Source organism: Heliangelus exortis, chromosome 20 (genome assembly GCF_036169615.1).
Source record: "Heliangelus exortis chromosome 20, bHelExo1.hap1, whole genome shotgun sequence".
Taxonomy (NCBI): Eukaryota; Metazoa; Chordata; class Aves; order Apodiformes; family Trochilidae; genus Heliangelus; species Heliangelus exortis.
This window is the reverse complement of record NC_092441.1, coordinates 6,556,667-6,578,358: the sequence shown is the minus strand read 5'-3', so window position 1 is coordinate 6,578,358 and position 21,692 is coordinate 6,556,667. Positions and strand designations below refer to the sequence as shown.

General features: G+C 50.0%; 2 protein-coding genes across 4 annotated transcripts in view; one reads left to right on the top strand and one right to left on the bottom strand.

The window, feature by feature from the left end:
• The window catches only part of CASKIN2 (CASK interacting protein 2), a 53,391-nt gene that overhangs the window by 354 nt on the left and 31,345 nt on the right, over positions 1-21,692 (top strand). For 2 of the 3 annotated variants that reach the window (XM_071764011.1, XM_071764010.1), the window contains exon 1: positions 20,132-20,386. The exons of the other annotated variant lie outside the window; for it this stretch is intronic. The gene's annotated coding sequence lies outside the window, so the exon portion shown is untranslated. Of the gene's footprint in view, positions 1-20,131; positions 20,387-21,692 lie in introns of those variants that run through there. 3 annotated transcript variants of the gene reach the window in all.
• MCHR1 (melanin concentrating hormone receptor 1) lies at positions 208-6,531 on the bottom strand. Its single transcript, XM_071764033.1, has 2 exons — positions 5,735-6,531; positions 208-2,415 (listed from the first exon to the last, which is right to left on the bottom strand). The coding sequence occupies exons 1-2, from the start codon at positions 6,033-6,035 to the stop codon at positions 1,367-1,369; spliced, it is 1,350 nt and encodes a 449-aa protein (XP_071620134.1). The 5' UTR covers positions 6,036-6,531; the 3' UTR covers positions 208-1,366.

Here is a 21,692-nt window from a genome sequence, read left to right as displayed (position 1 = left end):
GTGGGGTGAGAGCTTTAGGTGCAGTTGTACCTGTGCACGTGGCTTGGGAAGTCCTGGGCAGGTGGCACATTTGCTGTGTAGCTGTGTAAGGGTGAAATTCTGTTCTGGGTGTATTGTGGGTGGCTGGCAGCATGAAATCATAAGCAAGTGACAACTTCTTTGTGGTGTTTGATGGTTTTAATTGTTTATATTAAATTAACCTACAGTAACCAGTTCCACGTCTTACAAAGTGTTGAACAATGCCTGCATGGCCCCTGTGAGCCCTGCACAGGTTCTGTCAGTCTTATCCCCTGTGCTTAGCTGATCTGTGCTGTCTTTTCTCTGGTCTTTGTAGCCCAGACTGCTCAGCAGTTATTTTCTAATCTATGACTGCTAAAGCAACACACGCAAGAAACAGGCATTCAATTTTCCCTCTTTTAACTTTGTGAAGCATTTGTTATTTTGAGGAAGCTACATAGGCAACTCTGCTTCCTCTGAGCTGCCTTTTCATGTTGCCTTGCTTTGCAGATCTTCACGTGTTTTTCAGTCATGTTTAAACCCTCTGCCTCTGCTCCCCAGTGGCCATGCAGACTGTGAGGCACAAGAGCAGCATCAGGAACTAGCAGTGTAAAAATGGGCTCATTGGTATGGAAAGTCACAGAGCTGATGTTAGCATCAGTAGTTTTGAGAATTGTCTGCAGTCTCTCGAAGCAGTGCAACAGTTATCTGTCTGATTTTGCTTGAAATGTTTAAGATCAATGTTGAAATTAGACAGTTTGTGAAAACATCTTTGTTGCCAAACAATGCAGGAGGGAGACAGTGCTGGACTAAAAGGCCAAGTGGCAGACCTAGCTGAGACCTCTGTCCTTGAGATTTCTCTTTGTCTGCTTCTACAATATGAGCACAGAAATCAAAGTTTTTGAGTCAGGTTTCTTATGTGACATTTGTTTCAAAGGTTCAGGTTTTGAATGAAGGAGTTCTTCTATGTTGGCACACAGCCTAGGAATCCTGGTCAGGACAAGAGTCAGGGAATCACTGGGCAGTGTTGTTGATGGAGGGTTTACTATTCCAGGGTGAGCATTCTCTCTTGAAATCTTATTTTTCTGTCCTTTTTCTTTTTCATCCATCCTCTTTGGGGAGGGGTGTGTGTAGTGCCTTGTGTGATGGAGCCCTCCTGTGCAGGAGTGGAAAGAAGCAGCAGTCTGCAGCACCTTGTATGCCAGTGGCAGCGTAGGAGCAGAGTCCTGCAATGAGAACAGGAGGCACCTGGACTCTTGGAAGTGGAAGCTTGTAGTTCATACACTTCACCAAGAATTGCCTGAAGTTGCTGCTTCTCCACACTTAGAGATTTGAAGGCTTTTTGCTGTGGTGGTCACTTGAGAGCATCCTAGTGAACAGCCACAGTCACAGGCAGTGAACGTGAGGAAAAGTCCTCCAGAAACTGAGTCTGTTGGGTGGATTCTGGTGCCAGTTTTAGACAAACACTGGCCTCTGTCATGCTGTTGTTGTTGACAGAGCTGCTGTTGTGACATGGCTCTTTTGCAGGGCGGATGGCCACTAAGAACTGGCGCTTGAAGTTCTCGCTGAGGACGATGTAGAGGAAGGGGTTGAGGCAACTGTTGGCATAACCCAAGCTAATGGCAAAGTTGTAGGCATAGAAGAAGGCCATGGATGGTGTGTCGATGCCAAGGTGAACCAGCTGGAGGATGTAGAAGGGAGCCCAGCAAATAAAAAAGGCAGAGCAGATGGCAACTGCCATTTGGGTGACTTTCTTAGTACGTACCCGAAGGCTCCTCTGGGGCAATGGGACCACAGTGGTAGCCATGTGCTGGAGGATCTTAAAATAGACCACACAGATCACAATCAATGGCACAGCGAATGCCAGCATGAACTGATAGAGTGTGAACCAGTAGATATCAGTCTCTGGGTTGGGAAGCAAGAGAGCACAGCGGACTGTCCCATCCTCCAGAGGCATAAGACCTGCATACATCCACACGGGAATGATGGTCAGGAAGGAGAGGAGCCACACCAAGCAGATTACTAGAGCTGCAACACACGGGGTCCTGATGTAGGTAGATTTGAGAGGGTAGACAGTCGCCAGGTAACGGTCCAGTGTCATCACTGTAAGGATGTTGGTGCTGGTGATCTGACTGTTGGTGTCCAGAGCAGTGATGATGGTGCACAGGGGAGCTCCAAAGTACCATGAGCCATTACCTAGGAGCTGGTGGATGAGGAAAGGCATGCCCAAGAGGAAGAGGAGATCCACAATGGAGAGGTTGAAGATGAAAATATCAGGCACGGTCTGTTTGCACCTCAGCTTCTTCTTCTTGACAATGGTGTAGATGACAATGAGGTTCCCCACAATGCCCAGGAAACAGATGATGCTGAAGAGACTGGGCATGATCACATTGCTGTATGGTACTGGCTTCTCTGCTACTGACAAAACAAACCAAAGCCATGAGTGCAACCCAAAGGTAACTTATTCCCATCTCTGTGTGCTTGCCCTGCCCTGCAGCTGGATCCCTCTCAAAAATATATCTTAGAATGATGTTTAAGACCCTCTGCTGTACTTGGAGAGGCTTAGCTGGGGATTAGGCACTTTCTCCTCTGTCACCCAATGCATGCAGCACACCACTTAGATCTGACCATGTGCAGACATCTTCCCTCAGCTCTCCTGGTGTATTTTTGCCCTGCCCTGAAACTCCTCATCTCTCTGTGGGGGAATAACATCAGGGTGGTGTGCCTCTGCACCTGCCAGTGTCAAGCATGGAACTGGTAGTAACTTTTCTTCCAGGGGGTACTGGGTGTTCAGCCTTTGTGAGGGGAGTGGCTGAAGCAGCTGATGCTTTCCACCCCAGCCAGATAAGTCTCTGTGAGTGCCAAAGTCTCAATACAGTCAATGCTCAAGCTGTTGTGTCATAGCTCATCTGTTGGGTGAGTTATCTGTTGTACAGTATGAGACACAGAGTTCATTGACCATGCAGGCAGACAACTAATGCTTATCTAAAGTGTGAAGTCTGAGACTGTTCCCTGACTGTGTCTCATCTCTATTTTTTAGGGTTAGGCCAGAGGATCCACTCCTTTACTTCCTTGCTTGCTCTTCTCAGTTTTTCAAGTTTATTTTCTAGAAATAAATCCAGGTGTGTGGCCAGTCAGGGACTTTGGGAGCATGTTTCAGAGTGGCTCTTAACTAGGGAATGCCTTAGTTGGACATGGGTCAAAAAATGCCTTCAAGCTGTTGTCTCTGGGTTCTGGATGTAGGTGGATTTCAAAGGTGAACTTCTTGCCCAATAAGACTTAGCAAAATTGTTGCTTGACTGTTGCTGTTTATTACTGGGAAGACCCAAACATAATCAAATTCACATTTGCCTTGTTCCCAACCCAGGTTAAAATGATATTTTGAAGCCACAAACCCTGAGTCCCAGGGCTTGGGGAGTGATTGTCTAAGACGCTGATTTTGGTGCTCCCTGTTCTGCATGACTGTCATGTGCAGTGTGTGATGGAGTCTTAAATCACCCTCTCAGCTGAGGCAAATCTCATTTCATCTCATTACTCCTCTCCTGTGGGACCTGATTTTTTTATGAGGAAAGGCTTTGTGTGAATTATTTGTGTGGCTGTTAGAGACACGCATGAGAGCCCCTAAGCCTAGACTGCGTGTGCCTTTCATTGAATTGCAGATGATTCAATGTGTTAATTGGAAATGCTTTCAGTCACTTTACTGTTCCATCTTCTTAGCAGCCTGAACCCACGGAATTGGGAAATCTCCTCCAACAGAACCTAGGGAAATCTTGAAAATGAAATTAAGTGAAATAAGATACACATCGGCTCTGTCTCTGCCAAAGTGGTGTCTGTTGAGGAGGTGCTTGTGAATTTTGACTTCTAGAATTCTTGAGTACAAACTTCTCCAGATTTACTTTGGCATGACAGAGAAGCTTGACAGAACTGAACTGGCAAGATTACTGGGGCTACACTGCTGGTCTGTGGCTGTAAAAGTAGGTATGCACCATACCAACTCTATCCTGTATTTCAATGCTCTCAGAAGCAGGACATGAGCTGTCTCAGTCCTTCTGGCACTAGGAAGCAGACAGCTTAGGTATAAGCAAGAACAGGATCAAAATCCAGTAGAGCTGTTGCTGCACCAATTTATCTGAAAGTCTCTGTGCAGATGTAGCCAATGAGACATGGAAGAACTGACAGGGGCCTGGAGCTGAAAGCCAAGCTTGGCTGATAAGACAGCCCCGGTCCAGTCCATTTGTTGGGGGTTAAAAGTCCTTGTGCTTCCCAGCTGCTCACGAAAGCAAAGAAATGCCCCATGTGACATGGCTTTTGTAGATAACATGCTGTCATCAGCACTCTATTGAGACCTGTGTATTCTTTGAATATCCAAACAGGTCTCACACCTCCTTAATGCTTAAAGGTGGCAGACTAGAAATTGGAAGATGACAACTGTGGTTGTGCTGTTCTGTATGTAGCTATTATGAGTTCTACTCTCCTCTCTTTTAGACCCAAACTTTGTTATGTGGTGGGAATGGATTGTATAAATGAAATGTCAAGGCCACTTGGTAAGCTGTAAATTGGAACAAAATGTCTTTTCTGCAGTAAAATCAATTGTGTGCTCCTGGTGATCTTGTAACATTTAGAATCAGCTCAGCTGGCCTTAGAGCAAAGTGTGTGCAAGCTCAAAGGCTTTGAATGGAAGGTGGTCTGTACAGTGCTGCAGCATCTTTCCTGCTGCTGGTGGTTGTACAAGCAGCACTTCCAAGTATTATTAGCTGGAAGCTAGTTTGAAGCTGTAGTCCAAGTGTCTACTATGGACTGGAATAAGAAATGCATGCCTATCAAATACTTAAAAGTCATCACTTTTCTAAAGCCTCTTTCATCTTGGGATATGGTTGAATCTGAATTTTCAGAATCTGAAATTTGCTGCTTCTGTGCACATCCAGGTGGCTGTACTTTATTTACTGAAAGAGTTCCAGATATTGATTTGTCCTTACTTGGAGGTCTGTGGCTGCCCTGTTGCTCATCAGGAGGGTCCCAAAGGACCGCACTGTGTGAACTGAATGAGGATGGGACCAGTTTTTTTTTTTCTCTAAGGGAATAGTTGTTCTCAGCCATGCCCAGATACATAAAAAACCCTTCTTTAACTGCATTTTGGAAGGAAGCACCCTTACTAAGGTACATTTTCAGCTCATAAAGGACATGCTGGTGGAGAGGGTGTCAAAAACCACATGTAAAACACCTGTTGAAGGGTTTCTTGCACCATTGAGAACTGACCTGCCTGACCCTAAACCATTGATTTTGGGAACAGTGGTAGCACAGCAAAAGCACGAACTTAGTGTGGATCTCTGCTTCCCTCTCATGTCTCATATTTTCCGTGCCGTGTTGCTGTCCCTGCCCGGCTGGGCCGGTCCAGCTGGAGCTGGTACTGTCACAGACAGAAGCTTCGACCCGCTGGGGCTGTGTGGGTGCTGTGATGGTGCCGTGCGGTGTCCGGAGGTAGAGGCTGGACCCGGCACCACCGGCCCGGTCCGGAGCTGTCCGCCCGCCGGTGCTGAAGGTGTCTCGCCCCGGGGATGGGGTCTGGGGGGTGCTGTGCCCCTGCGCTCCCCCTCGCCCCCCTCAGGCTGTACCGCCGGGCCCCTCAGCACGAACAGCGCAAGGGGCACGTCCAGGTGGACTTTCCCCCCCAAAAAAAGCCAATCGCCACACCCCCCCTCCCCTAGGGGAGCTGCATCCCCACGCAGCCTCTGCTCACCTGAGCCGTTCCGAGCCTCCGGTGCGGAGAAGTTGCGGGATGAGTTTGCGGGAGCCATGGCACTGAGCCCCGGTACCAGGGACGGAGAAAGTTGGTGAAGTTCCCTGGGTGGATTCGCGGCGGAGACGGGGTGGTTGAGCGGGGGACCCCCCCTCTTTTCCCGGTGCGGGAGCCCTCCCGCAGCCGGCGAACAGGAGAGGCTGCGCTGTGCTCCGCTCGCCCACTCCCGCCCTGCTGAGCCCGGAGCAGGGACTGACATCAGAGAGCAGCTGACTCCGCCAGCCACGTCGTCTGAGAGCATCTCTCCAGCTCCGTCGGGTGGGAGGGAACACCGGCGCTGAGCGGGGCAGAGGAGAGGTGCCCTCCTCCTCCAGTGATGGAGGGGCCCAGGGGAGGTGTGTGTTCTGGGCAGTGCCTCGGTAGGGCTGCAGCGAGCCCCCTCCCCATCACATGCTGCCCCCAAAGGATCTGTAGCCTCCCAATTACAGCCAGCCTGTTCTTGCAGTCCTCAGTGGTACAGGAATAGGAGATCTTGCCTTTTTAAGTAGCTCTGCTCTCCTGCCTTCACTGTGTATCTTTCTCTTGCAGGGAGGCATATGTGTGGTTTTCATCCCTAAGTCACAGGAACATCCCTACTAGTGGGGTTGGAGGATGTCAAGGCACCAAATTACCCACTGAAAACTCTGTTGCTTTGACCCCCTGACCTATATAGCTCTAACTCCAACCTGAGACACTTCACTGGTAATGAGTTTTCTGCTATTTTCACCTTGTTCCACTTCTTGTCACAGGTCATTTGTTTCCTAGCTCCAGAAATTAGTTCTATTGCTAGTTTAGATTTTATTTGTGTTCTGGTCTTAAAATTATGAGACAGGAAGCCCTCTGGGTTCTGAGAAATTGCTTTGCTCTTTTTCTGTGCCTTGCCAGAGCAATAGCCTGCTCTTTTCTGTGGCTTTGCACAGATGATTTTGTTGTGCTTCCTGCCTACTGTTTATACATGAATTGGGTTTCTCCATTACGGTTTGGTTAAATCACATGTTACCAGGACAAAAAATTCACTCTGTACCTCTGATCATTTCCTGCACTGAAAAGCACAATATCATGTCCAAAGCATGCAAAAACCCCAGAAGCAACAAACAGGTTTTTCCTCTGTGGTTGAGTGCAGTGTAGGGAATTTAATTTGTTTTATTAAAGCTATGTCTGTCTGCCTGGAAACCTCCCTTGCTTTTGTTTCTTACTCTGTCATTGTAAGGGCTGGCATCAGCCGCTACCTGAAGCTTCGTAAGGCTGTATCAATCAAGACTGTACCATTAAATCTGTAATTTGTCCCATTAAAAACAAGGCCCAACACACACATACCACCAACAGTCCCAGTATGGGCTGTAAACCAGCTTTGGCAGCAGCATTTTCAGTATGGGCCTTTTACTGTGTAAGCCAAAGGAGTTCATCATCCCTAGGTTGTCCTCTAGTGGACCAGCAGCAAATGGAATCATTGAGATGCTTCACCCAGGCATTGTAGCTCTTGAGAACTGGAGGCAGGCTGGGGCCAATTTGTCTGTTATGCCATGAGGTTTTTACTGACTCTGTAGTGCTGTCTCTGTCAGTAATTTTCCCACGAGGTTTTTCCCTGGTAGATATCTGTGGTCTAGAAGATAGTTCTGAACCTGCATAGCTTGTGAAAAAGTGATGTTTCTCAGTCATGTCATATTTTCTTAAGATTCTTTTTTCTCACACCTTGAGCAAATCTTAATGCTCATCTATATGGAGTTATTACTGCAAAACAAACTATGGTTTATGTGCAGAGGTGATGGAGCTAAGTAAGGCAAGAAAGCTGTTGTGAACAGGGTGCTGTCCTTGGAAGTGCCTTCATTTCATAATTAATCCAGTCTTGAAGTGCAGAGTAGGAGTGTTTGCATAGGAAACTTGTGGGTAGTTGCTATTCCATTTTCCCTGTGTAGACAAAGCTCTTACTCACTTTCCCTGGAGAGTACTATCTTATAGCTTTCAAAGAAAGAACTTGACATTTAAATTTAGCAGTTTCCAAAGGACTGCATTATTTTTAAGTTGCAATCTGAGTTGTTGCTGTTCACTTAAAAAAACACGTGGCATTTGAGGAAGCTGTAATTTCGTCTTCTCAGCTGTAGGGGCATCACAAACCACCACTGCTCCATCCCTGTTACATTCACAGCTCCCATGAGAAAGCCATGCTCAGCACTTGAAATTGGCTTCGCCAGCATGGCCATGTGACTATTTTATTATTGGGTTTGTATAACAGAATCTGACAAGGTTTGGTTCTCCCTTTTTTGCTATGTCAATAATCTGTGGAAGTTGGTCTCTATAAATACAGCCCCACCAAGCTGAAGGACTGGAGAGGAATGTTAACCACAGAATTGGTGATGCTCATCTTGCCTTTGCATGGAGTTGGCTGTTGCCAGAAGGAGCAGGCGTGATAATCTGCTCGTTATCTGGCTGAACACTTGAAGGCAGCAGCTCTCTGAAAGACTAGTTCTGTGAGTGCTCATTGACTGGAAACTGCAGCAGGGATGAGCTCTCAAGAGGCCTTGGGATATAGCCAAGGAGCCAAGGAGTTGTACTAACCACTCCATGTAATTATAAGGCAGATTGAGGCACTAACCCCTTGGAAACACATATTAAAAGAGAGATATAGTAATTAACATTTAAGCAGAGAGCTGCCATCTCGACAGCCTAGTGCTCTAGATAAAGGTGTGGAAATGGAGTTGAGCCCTTAAAAGAAAAAGAAACTACTTCTTCCTACAAACTTGGCATCACTCTCTGTAGACCATCCTGTCTGCCACATCACTGTTATGAAGAAAGATAGTGATATACCAAAGCTGCTGCTAGGCAAATTCTGTGAGTAGGGAATGAATACCTGGCTGGTCTAGCAGTGGCTTAACCCTGAAAGGCTCTTGAGCATTTCAGTAATGAGTTATATTTCCTGCATCTGTCCCAGCTGGAGATCCTGTCCTATGCAACACGAGTAGAACCACAGCATCCCCTGGGGCAGACTGCAGTGCCAGCTTCTGTTACTGTGCTACTGAAACCATTTCCCCATCTCATTTCACCAAATAATTTCTCATTAAATGGAGACTTTCTTATTTGCTAGGTATTTATTTAGTGCCTAGCTCCTGTTCTGATTTGCACTCTGGAGAGAGGACCCTTCACTAAAAGCCAAGCTGCAATTCCTCCCCTCTAACTTAGTCTTGTTGACAACTCCAGACTTACAGAATGGGCCTCTGCATTTTGATTACTTGGCTCTGTTTATATCGATCAAATAGCCTAATGGGTGAAGTTCTGCCCTTGCAGTGGCCTTAGGGGTGGGGATGATTTCATTCAGGAGGTGTTAGACATGGTGCATCAACCCTCTGTAGTGGCTGAGTACTTGATTATTGCTGTCTCAGTTCAATAGCTGCCCATCAGTCTCACCCCTTTTCAGGCAAAATTGGTAAAGCAGTTTTCAGGCACTGATCTGTTTTGCCTCCCTTGATCCTGGAAAATGAGTCTTTGCTATAACTTCTCATCTACATGGAAGGAAAGTGTCGTGTGACGAAGTTAAATAATTTCCCTAAAGCCACATGCTAAGCTTGAGGTCAAAAATTGACAGTAATTCTCTCTACACCAGTGCTGGCTTAGGCAGCATCTTATCCGTCTTCCTGCAATGATAATTCCAGCGTAACTGCTTGCATCCCCACAGAGGGATGTGTGCTGAATGTAATTATTTGATTAAAGAAAACCAAACCCCAGAAACCCCAAAGGTTTGAAGGAGTAGCTTTGGCAAGGCAATTTGATGGTGAGTCAGGCGTTGCTGTCATCAGTCTAGATGTGTGCTGCATATATGGTCTGGCTGTTTGGAAAGAAGTTGCTGTCATGTCTTGACTCTTGATTCAATTCACATCAGTGCTACTGTGTGATCCAGTACTGCCCTGAGCTGCTACTAATGAACATGGAGCTGTGGCCTGAGAATGAGCTATGAGCACAGCCCTGATTTCCCAGCCTGCAGACTCTGCTTTCTCTTATAATTGTGCATCTCTGAACACAGTGGAGTGAATTCCCTTCCTCAGCTGCTTGATAAACTCACATGTGGCTTTACAGGAATACTTGAGCAAAACAGTCATCTAAACCATCTTGTTATCCATACTGGGTTTTTAATTAATTAGCACAAAGTAGACATTTATCTGAAGCCAGTTGCCCCCCTCCTCTCTCCCACAGCCTTCATGCCCTAGAAATGAGACGTTCCAGCTGCCTGGTCAGTCCTGGCTCTTTCCAGTCCCACGCTGCTAATTTGAGGTTTCAGCCTCTGCCCATCCCAGTTACTCGTGGCCAGGGCAGCAGCTTTCTGTGGTTTTGTTTTCATTGCTAAAGGTTACAGGATCCCGGAGACAAAAGCACAGCCAAAAACAACAAGAAGAGGGGCCAAGCAGGCCTTGCCCTGTGACAGGGCAGCTGGGAGGCCAGCGGGCTCCCTGGCTGTCCACAGCTGATGTGCTGAGGTCAGGGATGTGTGCTCAGCATAAGGAGCAGATTCCAGCATCAGAGACAGAAGCTGCTGGCAGCTCTCAGCTCTCAGCATCCAACAGAAGCAGCCAGGAGCCCCCAGGGAGGCAAATCCTGCTGCAGGCTGTGGTGTTAGTCACTGTGCTTCCCTTTTACAAAAACAGGCATTAATGCGAGGAGGAGGAGGAGGAGGTATCTGTTACCTGAATTCCTCTTGAGTCTAAACAGGGGAAAAGAAGTTTTAGTGCAGATCTGTAGCTTGTGGATAACTCTGCACGGGGCCCGAGAGAAAGCAGGAGGATTGATGCAGGGGGGCTGATGACAAAGAATAGATGTCTGCCTAACCCAAAATGAGGATCTGGCACCCTTTTCGATAACAACTGTGGTGTTGAACTTGGAAATGGAAATTATAAGTCTGAGATGAAGGAAAACTAAAAATCCTGAGAGCTTCAAGTCAGGGAGACGAGATAAACTCCAGTAGATGCCTGGCAAGAGCTGTCACATGAAATTGCAAATCCAAGCACTGAGGATTTATGACAGAGCTAATAAAAAAGAAAAGAGGTGATATTTTATAACCAGACTGCAATCCTCATGCCTGACTCTAAGCAGGGGCAGGAGGGAAGGAACCAGTAATAGCTGATTTTTTTGAGCTATGGTACATTGAATCTACCTGAAGCCCAGCAAAGCATTTAATACAGCAGGTCCCAGGACATTCTTTGGTTGGAGAAGTACAGAACCAGTAATATGAATAAAGAATTAAATCCCAAGTGAGACTGAAGTCTTGTGTTGAGAGGAGGGCTGTGAGTGATTAGTTAGCATGAGATGGGAAACCTTCCTGAAGGGAACCTGCAGTCCCCAGGAAAAGCTCTGCTTGCTTTGACAGTCAGGTCGCTGGAGCAGACAGATGTTTCTTTCCTCTCTGCTTCCCCTGGCATATCAGCCATGTGTGCCCTGTGCTGCTGGGCATGGAGGCATCTGCCAGGTTTGGAAGCTGTGGCTGAGGTGGAACTGAGCTGTGGCACTGGAAGAGGTGGCAGCGTTTTAAAATGATAATGAAAAAGTAAAACGATGCTCATTTATGAAAACAATAATAGGTAAACCACTTAGCCCCTTGGGCTGTTAAATGCTAAGAGCAGAGAGAGACAGCAATAGCAATCAGCATTTGTTATCAGCTGGGAGCTCATTAGTTGGAAAGATGGGAGAGAAGCAAGATGTGGGTTTGGTGTGAACTCCCTGTTTAATATGGCTCAAAAAAAGGCAAATGCAATTCTCAGAGGGATCAGGTGAGATGTTTCCCTGGCAGAAGTTGCTGCTGTTGTGCAAGATGGTGCTTGGACTTCCTCTGCAAACCTGTGTGGATTTTTGGTCTTTCATGTCCAGGTCTCCATAGAAAAGTTGAGCTACTGAAAGATTAAGCAGGTCAGGACACAAGAAGGTGATTGGGGTGGTGCTGGGGATGAGCAGACCCAGTACCACACCCAGTTTTGCAGGTCAAGCTCACAAAACAAGGTGTTTTCTGAGGTGATGCTTTATTTCAGTCTTGATGCAGGTTTCAGGAAGAAGGGTTAAACAAGCCAGAAGTTGGCCATTTTGCTGATTGCTGTAAAATGTTTGGAGAGGGTTCATCTGGATAAAAATCAGCCCCAAATGTTATTTCTGATTGACTCTCTTCCTGGAGGGTTTTGCAGCTGTAGCAGATGATACATCAGTGTGATGCTTTCTAAATGTCCCAGTTTGCCACTGGGCCTCTTTCTCTCCTCTCTCCCTTATTTTCCCTGCTGTGTGAGAAGAGCAGTTGGTCTAGAAGGCAATGGGGATATTTCTACTGCTGCCTGCCCTGGGTTATTCCTCTGTGCAAACTCCCCTTCCACATCTTGGGCCACTGTATCACTGTGGTTCAGTGAACTTGAATCCTCTTCCCATTGGCACTGTGCACGGTAGCCTGGCTCATGTCTGGTTTTGTTTTTTTCTTCTGTGCCTTATTTTTCCAACTGGGGTGACAGTTGGTGCCTCTGTAAAGCAACTAGAAATGTCTGGTACAAAGTTTTCTATAAAAACATGTGTGTGTGCATGAATCTGGGCTGCTGAGGCTGCAGTTGGGGTTGTCAGCAAACCCAAGAAACCAGACCCATCCAGGTTTCTTTCCTGTCAGAAAAACATAGTTAATTAAAGCCTTCTCCTGAAAGGAATTTCTTAGCCACACTAGAGGAATAACAAAGCAAAAGCTGTGTCCTTAATCCTGCCCTTTCATCTCCTGGAAATTCCTTCCTCTCCTGTCTCTTTCTCTGTGTCCGGATTGTTAAAAGAAATGAGAAATAATTTCCACTTGGAAAAAACCCAGAACAACAAAAGTCCAGCCCAGCTGATCATGTCAGAAGCCAAGGAGATGGGAGCTGAAAGGAGGGAGCTGTTAATGAAGCATCAGTGGCGAGCCAGGGGCAGGAGCTGGAGCCCATCCAGATGGCACTGCTGATTCCCTGCATCCACTTCACACGCATCTCCTCTCAGGAAAGAGCCTGGGTGAGTGGCTGCTCTCCATGGCACTGGTCAGCTGCAACCTTGCTCGTGGCCTCAAGAGGGGATTTGTCTGGGTTACTTCAGGCCTCCATCCGAATTCCTCCCATGGATGGGGAGTGACATCTTCCCCACTGACCATTGAGGGGAAATAGAACCCCAGACTTTGGCTTTTGAGATTGCATTCCTGCAGGGATGCATCAGTGCTCCTGTTGCTCCTCTCCCTCTGGACAACCCTGTCAGCATGGCAAGGAAGGGCTGGGAGAAAGAAGCAGAGGGTGCAGGGAGCAATGGGAACAGAGGAGCAGTAGGAATGGGGAGCAGGGGTGTGATGGGATGGCCCCCATGGCAGAGTGCTGTGGCCAGGCTGGCAGTGCCCTGTCTTGCATCCTGAGCACCCACAGCTTCCCTTCGTCCCCAGTCAACATGGATATTCATGTTTCCTGGCCTTGACAGATAAGGTGGCCTCACCATTAATCAGGAGGCCTGGAGAATGGGATTAACGTGAGGCAGGCGTGCTGCAGAGTTAATCTCCTTCACTGCCTGGTGATGGATGGAGCTCCTTCCAGGCATTAATCAAGTCTGTGTGTGTGCACCAGGCACTGTGCCGTTGGCAGAGGTGTGTCCCAAGTCCCTGGGCACTCCTGGAGGGTGCCTGATGTGGTGGCAGTGCCAGTCAGAACTGCAGTGCTGTGGTGTGGGTGACAGGAATCGTGGCTGCCAGATCCCTGGGAGAGCTGTGTGTCCCTGCTTCTGCTCTGGGGTGCTGGCTTTCTGGGGACAGTGCTGGGAGGTGGGTCCTGTCTGTGGCATCACTTTCCCAAATAATCTGCAGAAGCTGATGGGATGGTTCCAGTTACAACCAAACATCTCCAGTTCTGCAGTCCTCAGAACTGCTGGGTGCCCAGAGGACACCTATGCAGAAAAGCTCAGATGTGAATGGAGATGAAGCATCATGCAGTAGATACAGCTTGCAAGGCCCTGGAGACTCCAAGAAAGGCCTGTCCTGGATGAACAGGAATAGGATGCACCATCAAATCCCAGCCTTGGTTGCAGCTCTGCAGAAGCCTGTGTAAAAGGCTCTTTTTTTCTGCTGTGAGATCAGTGCAGGGAGGAGATGAGGGAGATCACACCACAGCACTGAACTGCAGGCTGCTTTGGACATGGTGGACTCAAGAACCTGTGTCTTGGAGGTGAAGCAAGACCCTTACAGACAGCATGAGAAAAATGCTCTTTGTCTGCTTTGGACTGGTGCTGGAGACACCAGTGAAAATAACCCCAAGTCCTTGCCCTCCAAAGAGAAAAGCTCAGGCCCAAACAAGCAGAGGTAAATACCCAGATTCAGACTGCTATAGCACCAGTGTCACACCACAGGGAGCAGGGTATGGATTTCCATTACCCCCCAGCACCTGCTTCTCCCTTAGAAATGAGCAGCTTGGGGTATTCCCAGCAGGGAGCCCTGAGCCCCAGTCTCTATTGAAGCGATGCTGGTGGCCCATGTGCTCCCTGCCACGGAGCAGCTGGAGGTTGCAATATTCACTGACAGCCAACGAGTTGTGGTTTTCTGATGATTAATGACACTTCCCTCCTGACAGGAGCCATTCAGCCTCCACACTGATGGATGATAACAGAGTCAAGATGAAAACTGGGCATTTCCAGAGAATAACACCCAGCACAGGGACTGTAGTGCTGGAGTTGCAAGTTGGTCTATTCCCCCCAGGGTGATTCTGGAAGCAGACACAGTTTCTGCATGTAAATATTCCTGAACTTCGTTTCCAGGACAGGTGCAAGTGGATGAGCAGAACCCATGAGGTTTGTTAACAGACATTTTAATTTTTTTCTTCCCCTCTGCCTTAAGTGCAAAGCCCAACTGACATCAAAGCAACAGAAAGACTAATCCCATTTTGAATCAGCACAAGCACACGCAGCGAATGTTAAACAGGGAATCCGGCAGCAAAAGAAGGGAGGATTATCTTTAATTTCCTGAGAGAGGGACTGAGCAGCAGAGACAGAGAGGAAAGAAGGGCACAGGACCAGAAAGAAGTGGCTGTCAGCACATGGAGGCTTGTGGAGGAGGAGTAAAACAGGCAGATGGGAGGACGGTGTGAGCAGCAGCACACATAGAATCATAGAATTGGCTGGGTTGGAAGGGACCTCAGAGATCATCAAGTCCAACCCTTGACCCATCACTGCAGTTCCCAGCCCATGGCACTGAGTGCCACATCCAGTCTCTTTCTAAATATCTCCAGGGACGGAGAATCCACCCCTTCCCTGGGCAGCCCATTCCAGTGTCTGATCACCCTCTCTGTAAAGAAATTCTTTCTAATATCTAACCTAAACTTCCCCTGGCACAACTTGAGACCATGCCCTCTTGTCTTGTTGAAAGTCATCTGGGAAAAGAGACCGACCCCCACTTGGCTCCAACCTCCTTTCAGGGAGTTGTAGAGAGCGATGAGGTCTCCCCTGAGCCGCCTCTTCTTCAGGCTGAACAGCCCCAGCTCCCTCAGCCTCTCTTCATAGGGTCTGTGCTCGAGTCCTTCTACCAGCCTGGTTGCCCTCCTTTGGACCTGCTCCAGGGCCTCGATATCCTTCCTGAACTGAGGGGCCCAGAACTGGACACAGGACTCAAGCTGTGGCTTCACCAGCGCTGAGTACAGGGGAAGAATCCCTTCCTTGGACCTGCTGGCCACGCTGTTCCTGATACAGGCCAGGATGCCATTGGCCTTCTTGGCCACCTGGGCACACTGCTGGCTCATGTTCAGCTTCCTGTCAATCCAGACTCCCAGGTCCCTCTCTGTCTGGCTGCTCTCAGCCACTCTGTCCTCAGCCTGTAGCACTGCATGGGGTTGTTGTGGCCAAAGTGCAGGACCCAGCACTTGGCCTTGTTGAACCTCATCCCGTTGGGATCAGCCCAACTCTCCAGTCTGTCCAGGTCCCTCTGCAGAGCCCTCCTGCCTTCCAGCTGATCCACACTCCCCCCCAGCTTAGTGTCGTCTGCAAATTTGCTGATGGTGGAGTCAATCCCTTCATCTAAATCATCAATGAAGATATTAAACAGAACCGGGCCCAACACTGATCCCTGGGGGACACCACTTGTGACCGGCTGCCAACTGGATGCAGCCCCGTTCACCGCCACTCTCTGGGCCCGGCCCTCCAGCCAGTTCTTGACCCAGCACAGGGTGCTCCTTGTGCCTGGAGAGGTGAGTCCAGTGGGAGCTGAGCACTGGCACATGGGAAGACTGCTCCTGCTAGGAGCCCACACAGCCTGCTGAAGTTCCAAGGTGGATGCAGGGGAAGGGATTGTATGCAGAAGGTTTTGGGCAGAGGCTGGTGCAGGCTGTAACTTTCAGCCCATGTCTTTGAGCTGTAGCTGTGGAGTTGCTTTTTAATGGAGCTCAAAGCTGGACTGTGATGTAACTGAGGGCTGGGTACCTCGGGTTACAAGTGTGAGGGGGGTTTCCTTGCTGTAAAACACTGTAGCTGAGCAGAGCTTCCCAAATCATCTCCAAAGCCCTGCTACCTGCTGGAGAGCCCACTCTAGGTACAGTTTATGTTGCTATGCTGCTGTACCTGCTGGTTGCAGGTACCACCAGTTTTGCAAAGAACATTCACTGCTGCTTTTCAGATTGTGGCTGATGTTCAGCTTCACAGGGCACATGCACATAGGAGCTGTGTCCATATTCTGGCCTAGGGCTGGGTTGTGTTCTGACTTTGAAGCCCTGCCAGTGGCAGTGGCCAGCCTGAGGCTGCAGGCAGCAGCTGTGCTGCATGTGATGCAGAGGCAGGAAGTGTCAGGCCAAACTGGCTCAAAAACTGCTCTGGCAACACCCAGTCCCTGAGAGTACAGCATCCTCATCCTCCTCCTTGTGGGCAGTGCACCTCCCTCTTGATCAAACCCCCTGATTTTCCCCCTTGGACTTTATCTAGCAGCAGTTATTGCCAGGAAGGTTTACAAGAGGTGGAGTAAACGTGTATGCAAGCACTGCATGTGTCTGGATCCCCCATCCTTCCCTAGCCCTGTCCTTGACATTCTGGCTAGTGGAGTGCTGAGCCAGGTGGGAAATGCCTGTCCTGGACATCATGCAGGAGGTGACAGATGCCTGTGTAGGGAAGGGTCCCCAGGGATGGGATGTTCTTGCTGAGCACTAGGAGTGAGATGAAGACTTGCTGGGCTGCTTACAGACAGTACCAAAGCCCAGCAGTGGGGCACCCATTGCCTTTGGTGCTTAGCGAGGCCATGGGAATGAACAGCAGGAGCTGCAGGAAGGGCTCCTCGGGCTGGCTTTAAATCTGGGCAATAATCTGCTTTCTGCTGTGGCCTGATTCAGTGCAGGAGAGGCTCTTCCTCAGCCTTCACCTTTTCTCCCTGCAGGACAAAGACCATGGTGCCATGGCCTCCACTGTGGTGGTGCTGCCCTCGTGGTGTGCAGGTACCAGCCCCAGCCCCACTCTGACCCTGACCTAGGAGTGTGCAGTCAGTGGTGCCTGCACACCCACCCAGGGAAAGTGATCCTGAGTGCCTCTGGGAGCTCCTCTCTGCCTGCATGGCTGCCTGTGCTCCCACGTCAGCCTTAGCCTCCCTCTAGCTGGCTGTGAGAGGCAGCTTCAGGGTTGTAATGGGAATTCTTTTGGGTCTTGCTGGGTCCAGCTCCTGCAATTTTAAACAGGAGGAGTCTAAGCTGCAGCTGAGGGGAGAGAAGTATGTTTCCATCCAGCTGGTTCATAACATACTTAAGATGTTTTGGATGTCTGCTGTGGGCCTTTGCAGCCCTCCTACCCATTCCTGATGGGTGTGGATGGGATTTCCACAGCTTTCTAAGTTTGGCTTTCATGGGTGAGACTTGGACGTGGGAATTTTGCAGTCTCAGATCTTGGAGCCATACCTGTCACAGCCTCACCTGAAGTCACCTGCTGGCAGCAGAGCTGCTGTGGCCACTGCCTGCATCCCTCCTGCCAGCAGGGCTGCTGTCTGCCCTGGTAGCAAATGCATCACTTCGTTTTGAGGTTAGGGTAAAAATCCCCACAACCTCAGAGTTAGAGAGAGTGGTTTGAGCAGCAGCTGGGGCCATCAATCAGCTGTATAAGATATGGGCTGGGATGAGCTGGCAGAGTGTTGAGCAGTGACATTTTGAGTCAAAAACGTATGGTCTGTTGGAGCAGCTAATCTGCTCCTCCCTTTCAGCCCCTACCCCAGAATAGATGTTTTGAAATGCTGTATTGAATTAGAAAACAATTCCCAGTACTTTGCAAGGAGACAATTGTTGTATCAGGGACCTCTAGATGGCAACATCGACCTGAAGCTGCAAGTAGGAGCAGGGACCCCTCCAGCCCTGAGCAGCCCAGCCTGGGTGGAAGACCCAGGCCCTGCACCCAAACTGTGGGACAAGAATTGAGCACCTTTTTGCAGGGGCTGAGGACAGTGCTGGATTCTAAAGGGTGCCTGCACCCCAGAAACTACCCCCAGACTACAAATGTCTCACGCTGGTGCAGAGAAGTAGCAAAATATTAGGAAAGGTTTCTGTGCAGTGCGAATTCAGTCGATGCTCTCAGTACCTGCTCTGCAGACACCAGGGAATAAGTATCATGGTGAGTCTGTCAGATCTGCAGGGCAGGCACAGCTGGAGCTGCTGACAGTATTTTGTGCTGGGATCACCCATGAGATGTTTGGCCTCCAAGAGTCTATGGAAAGCTGTGAGATATTAATTAAGTAGGAAGTGGGCACTGCTGCTGCTTGGCAGAGCCATGCAGCGAACGAAGCCTTTGGTGTGGAGCTGGGAGCTCCAATGTGTGATTTAATGTTCAAAGGCTGCACTAGGAATTGTGTATTTCTAGTAAGTTGGTATAAACCCTCCTGTGGCACCCTCCATTCAAAAGGCTTGTGTGACACCAGAGATCAAAGCTTGAATTATCCAGCTTTAACCACATGAGTGTAACTGAAGTGGGATAACTTTTGGGTGGGAATATCTGTGTGGTATGTCCTCATGGCAGTGTAACAGTGTGCTGCTGAATGGTGTTGGGGTGGAAAAGTGCCTAACTCCTGCCTGAAGCTGGACACACATTTTGTACAAAGTGGGGCATGGGCTTCTCTTTTACAAAGTGGGTTTAGTCTGTGCTCAGGGAGCTGCAAAGCTTAATTAAGATCCTTAAAAGGACAAAAGGTGCTACATAAATTCAGGGGATTATTATAAATGTCACTGCGCTTTACAAGCTCTGGCAAAACTCAGAGGAGGAATAACGAGACCTTTCACTTCCCAGCCCTTCCTACTTACAGCTTCATGCTTCAACATAGCAGCCGTAAAATGTTGACATTTATAATTGGATGTGCATAATAATCTCTTTATTCCCAAACTGAAAAGACAGGGTGTGTCTTGAAACTTCAGCTCTTCCTCCTTGCTGAGGATCCCCCTTATTGGGATTGCTCACAAAACCATCATATGGCAAAATGTCTTGGGTCCTGGTTTGAAGAGGTACTGGATCATTGCAATTCCTCCAGTGAGCTGTGGGCTGGGCACTCAGTGAATAAAATCAAAGCCTCCGTGTGTTTTTAATCTGATTAGTTGATGATAATCCAGTGGTATCATGCAGCAAAAGCTGTCCAGCTTTATTTGGCAATCTCTTGTTTTAAGAGAGCTGTGCTTGAGGGAGTACGCAGCTCTGGTGTTTTCTGTTAAGGACTGGCAGAAATGGGTGATTTTTTTGTGTGTGGTTTTAGTTCTTTGAGAAAGTAGGATTGACTGGGGGCTGGGACAGCTGGGGACTGGTGGATTTTAGTCCTGTGAGTTCTGTCACCAGCTTTGTGCTGCAGGGGTGGTCGGTGGTGAAGGGGACAAAGGGCTGATCGGGTCAGTCTGGGGTTGAAGGTTGGCTATTACCCACCCGGGCCAGTCCCGTACTGCAGGGTCGGTCCCAGGCGAGAATGGGGGAGTGTCCATAGGGACACGTCCCGCACCACCGTGTTGGTCCTGGATTGAGGCTAGACGGCCTCACCCCGGGGCCGGTTCCGGAGCTCCGGGTCGAACCCAGGGTGAGGGATCGCGCCTCCCAAAAGCACCGGGTCGGTCCTGGGTCGAGCATGGCAGAACCTCCCACTAGGGCTGGTCCCGGAGCAGCGGGTCGGTCCCGCACCATGTCGGTCCCGCCCCCCCGGAGCCGGTCTCGAAGCCTGTCCCGGTCCGCGTCAGCCCTCCAGCCGGGCCCCGTTCAAAGTGAACCTCTTGTCCGGCAGCAAGCCCCGGTGCGGGGCGGGATCGGTGCCGGTGCGGCGGGCTGCCGGGGCCCTGCCCAACTCTGCCGGCGCATCACGGTGAGTGACAGCAGCCCCGGCCCTGCCCAGCCCGCACAACCCGCCGGGCTTTTCCAATCAGGCCGGGCTGGGGAGGGATTTCCTGCCGGGACGGGACCAGCCGGAGCGGGACTTTGCTGAGCGCCGAGCCGGGCACCCGGGACCACACCGCTCGGTCCCGGTCGCTCCCCGCACGGCTCGGCAAGTTGCTGCTCGGCTCGGTTTGGGACTTCTCGGTGTGACTCGGTCCGGAGCGGCACCGCACGGCTCGGCTCGGTGCAGTCCGGTGCGGCTCGGTTCGGTTCGCCCCGGTGCGGTGCGGCTGGGCGGTCCGGGAGCGCCGGCAGGTGAGTGGGGGCCGCCGGCTGCGGAGCCCCCCCGGGCTCGGGCCGTTCGTCTCGGTGTGGGCAAAAATCCACACACTCCCCCCCCCCAACCCCCGAGCTCCCTCCGAAAGAGAACCCCCAGGGGTCTCGGAGCGGGGGGAGCGGAGGCGCGGCCGGTGCCCCCCATCGCTGCCCGCCCGGCCTGGCCCCGGCGGCGGCAGCGCGGGGGGTGCTTCCCGGGGGCCTCCCGGGGGAGGCGAGCTGAGCTTCCCCCGCCCGCCCCTTCGGCACCCAGCCTTGGTGCCTACTGCTCTTTCGCATCTTTCCCTCTCCCCTGACGTAATTGCTTTTGTTTTGTTTTGTTTTTCCTTCTCTCCCTCTTTTTTTTTTTTTTTCTTTTTTTCTTCTTTTTTTTTTTTTTTTCTTTTTGCTTCTCGGCGCTGCCGTTGGCTGCGGGAATGTTTGGGATACTTTAGCTCTCCAGGTGGATTCCTGGGCTGGAGGCTCTGCTTGCTCGAGTGGGAGGGATGTTTGCAGTTGCTTTTCCAGCTTTGTGCGTTCCTTGAGTTTTACTCTGCTGCTGCTCCGCTCTCGGGAGGCTGAAGAGCTGGAGATCGGATTTTGGAGCTCTCGCTACCTCCGAGGTACCTGAGCCTCCCTCGAGTGTTTCGGGAGAGGTAGGCAGCAGCACAGGGCTGTTAGAATTGTGAGGCTGTGCAGACTTTCTAAATAAATAAGTAAATAGATTCAGTGCCCTCGTGCTCGCTTTTTGTGAGCACTTAAAAAGAGCAGCACAAAGTTGGATGTAGCACACAGGGTTAAATGAAATAGTTCTGAAGACGGTGCAACGCAGGTTTTGGGAGGGGATTTGTTTGCAGCAAGAGGTTAGTTTGAGTCAAGTGCCTGAAACTTTGTTGTAAAGTAGATAAGCTGGCGTGGGTGCCCCGGGATGTGGGGAGGTGATAATTTACCTCGGTGGGCACTGGCTTGGGTGCCTGGTACCAAACCCCCAGGCAGCCCCAGTGCTGGGGGGCTCATCAGCTGAATGAACCGTGGGCCCCCCAGGGGAGTGACAGGGGGAGAACCCCCAGCCTGGTGTGGAAATCTCAGTACCCCCTCATCCCAGAATCTAAACTAGCACTGGAGCATCAGTTCTCTGGCTGCCCTGACTACTGCCTGGGAGGGCTGGAGCATGGGGAGCCCACCGGGGTCCCTGCTCCTGGGCAGCTGGAGCATTCAGCTTCACTGCAGGTGGGCTGAGCAATGCTGTGCTATGGGACACCCCTTCTGATTTTGCCCCTCCTGATCCAGGCAGGATCTCTCTCCC

Coding starts and splice junctions, on each gene's coding strand:
- MCHR1 (XM_071764033.1), bottom strand. CDS start 6,035: ATGCTCTCAGACGACGTGGCTGGCGGAGTCAGCTGCTCTCTGATGTCA. Junction 2,416..5,734: donor GGAGGCTCGGAACGGCTCAG/GTGAGCAGAGGC, acceptor TTGTTTTGTCAG/TAGCAGAGAAGCCAGTACCA.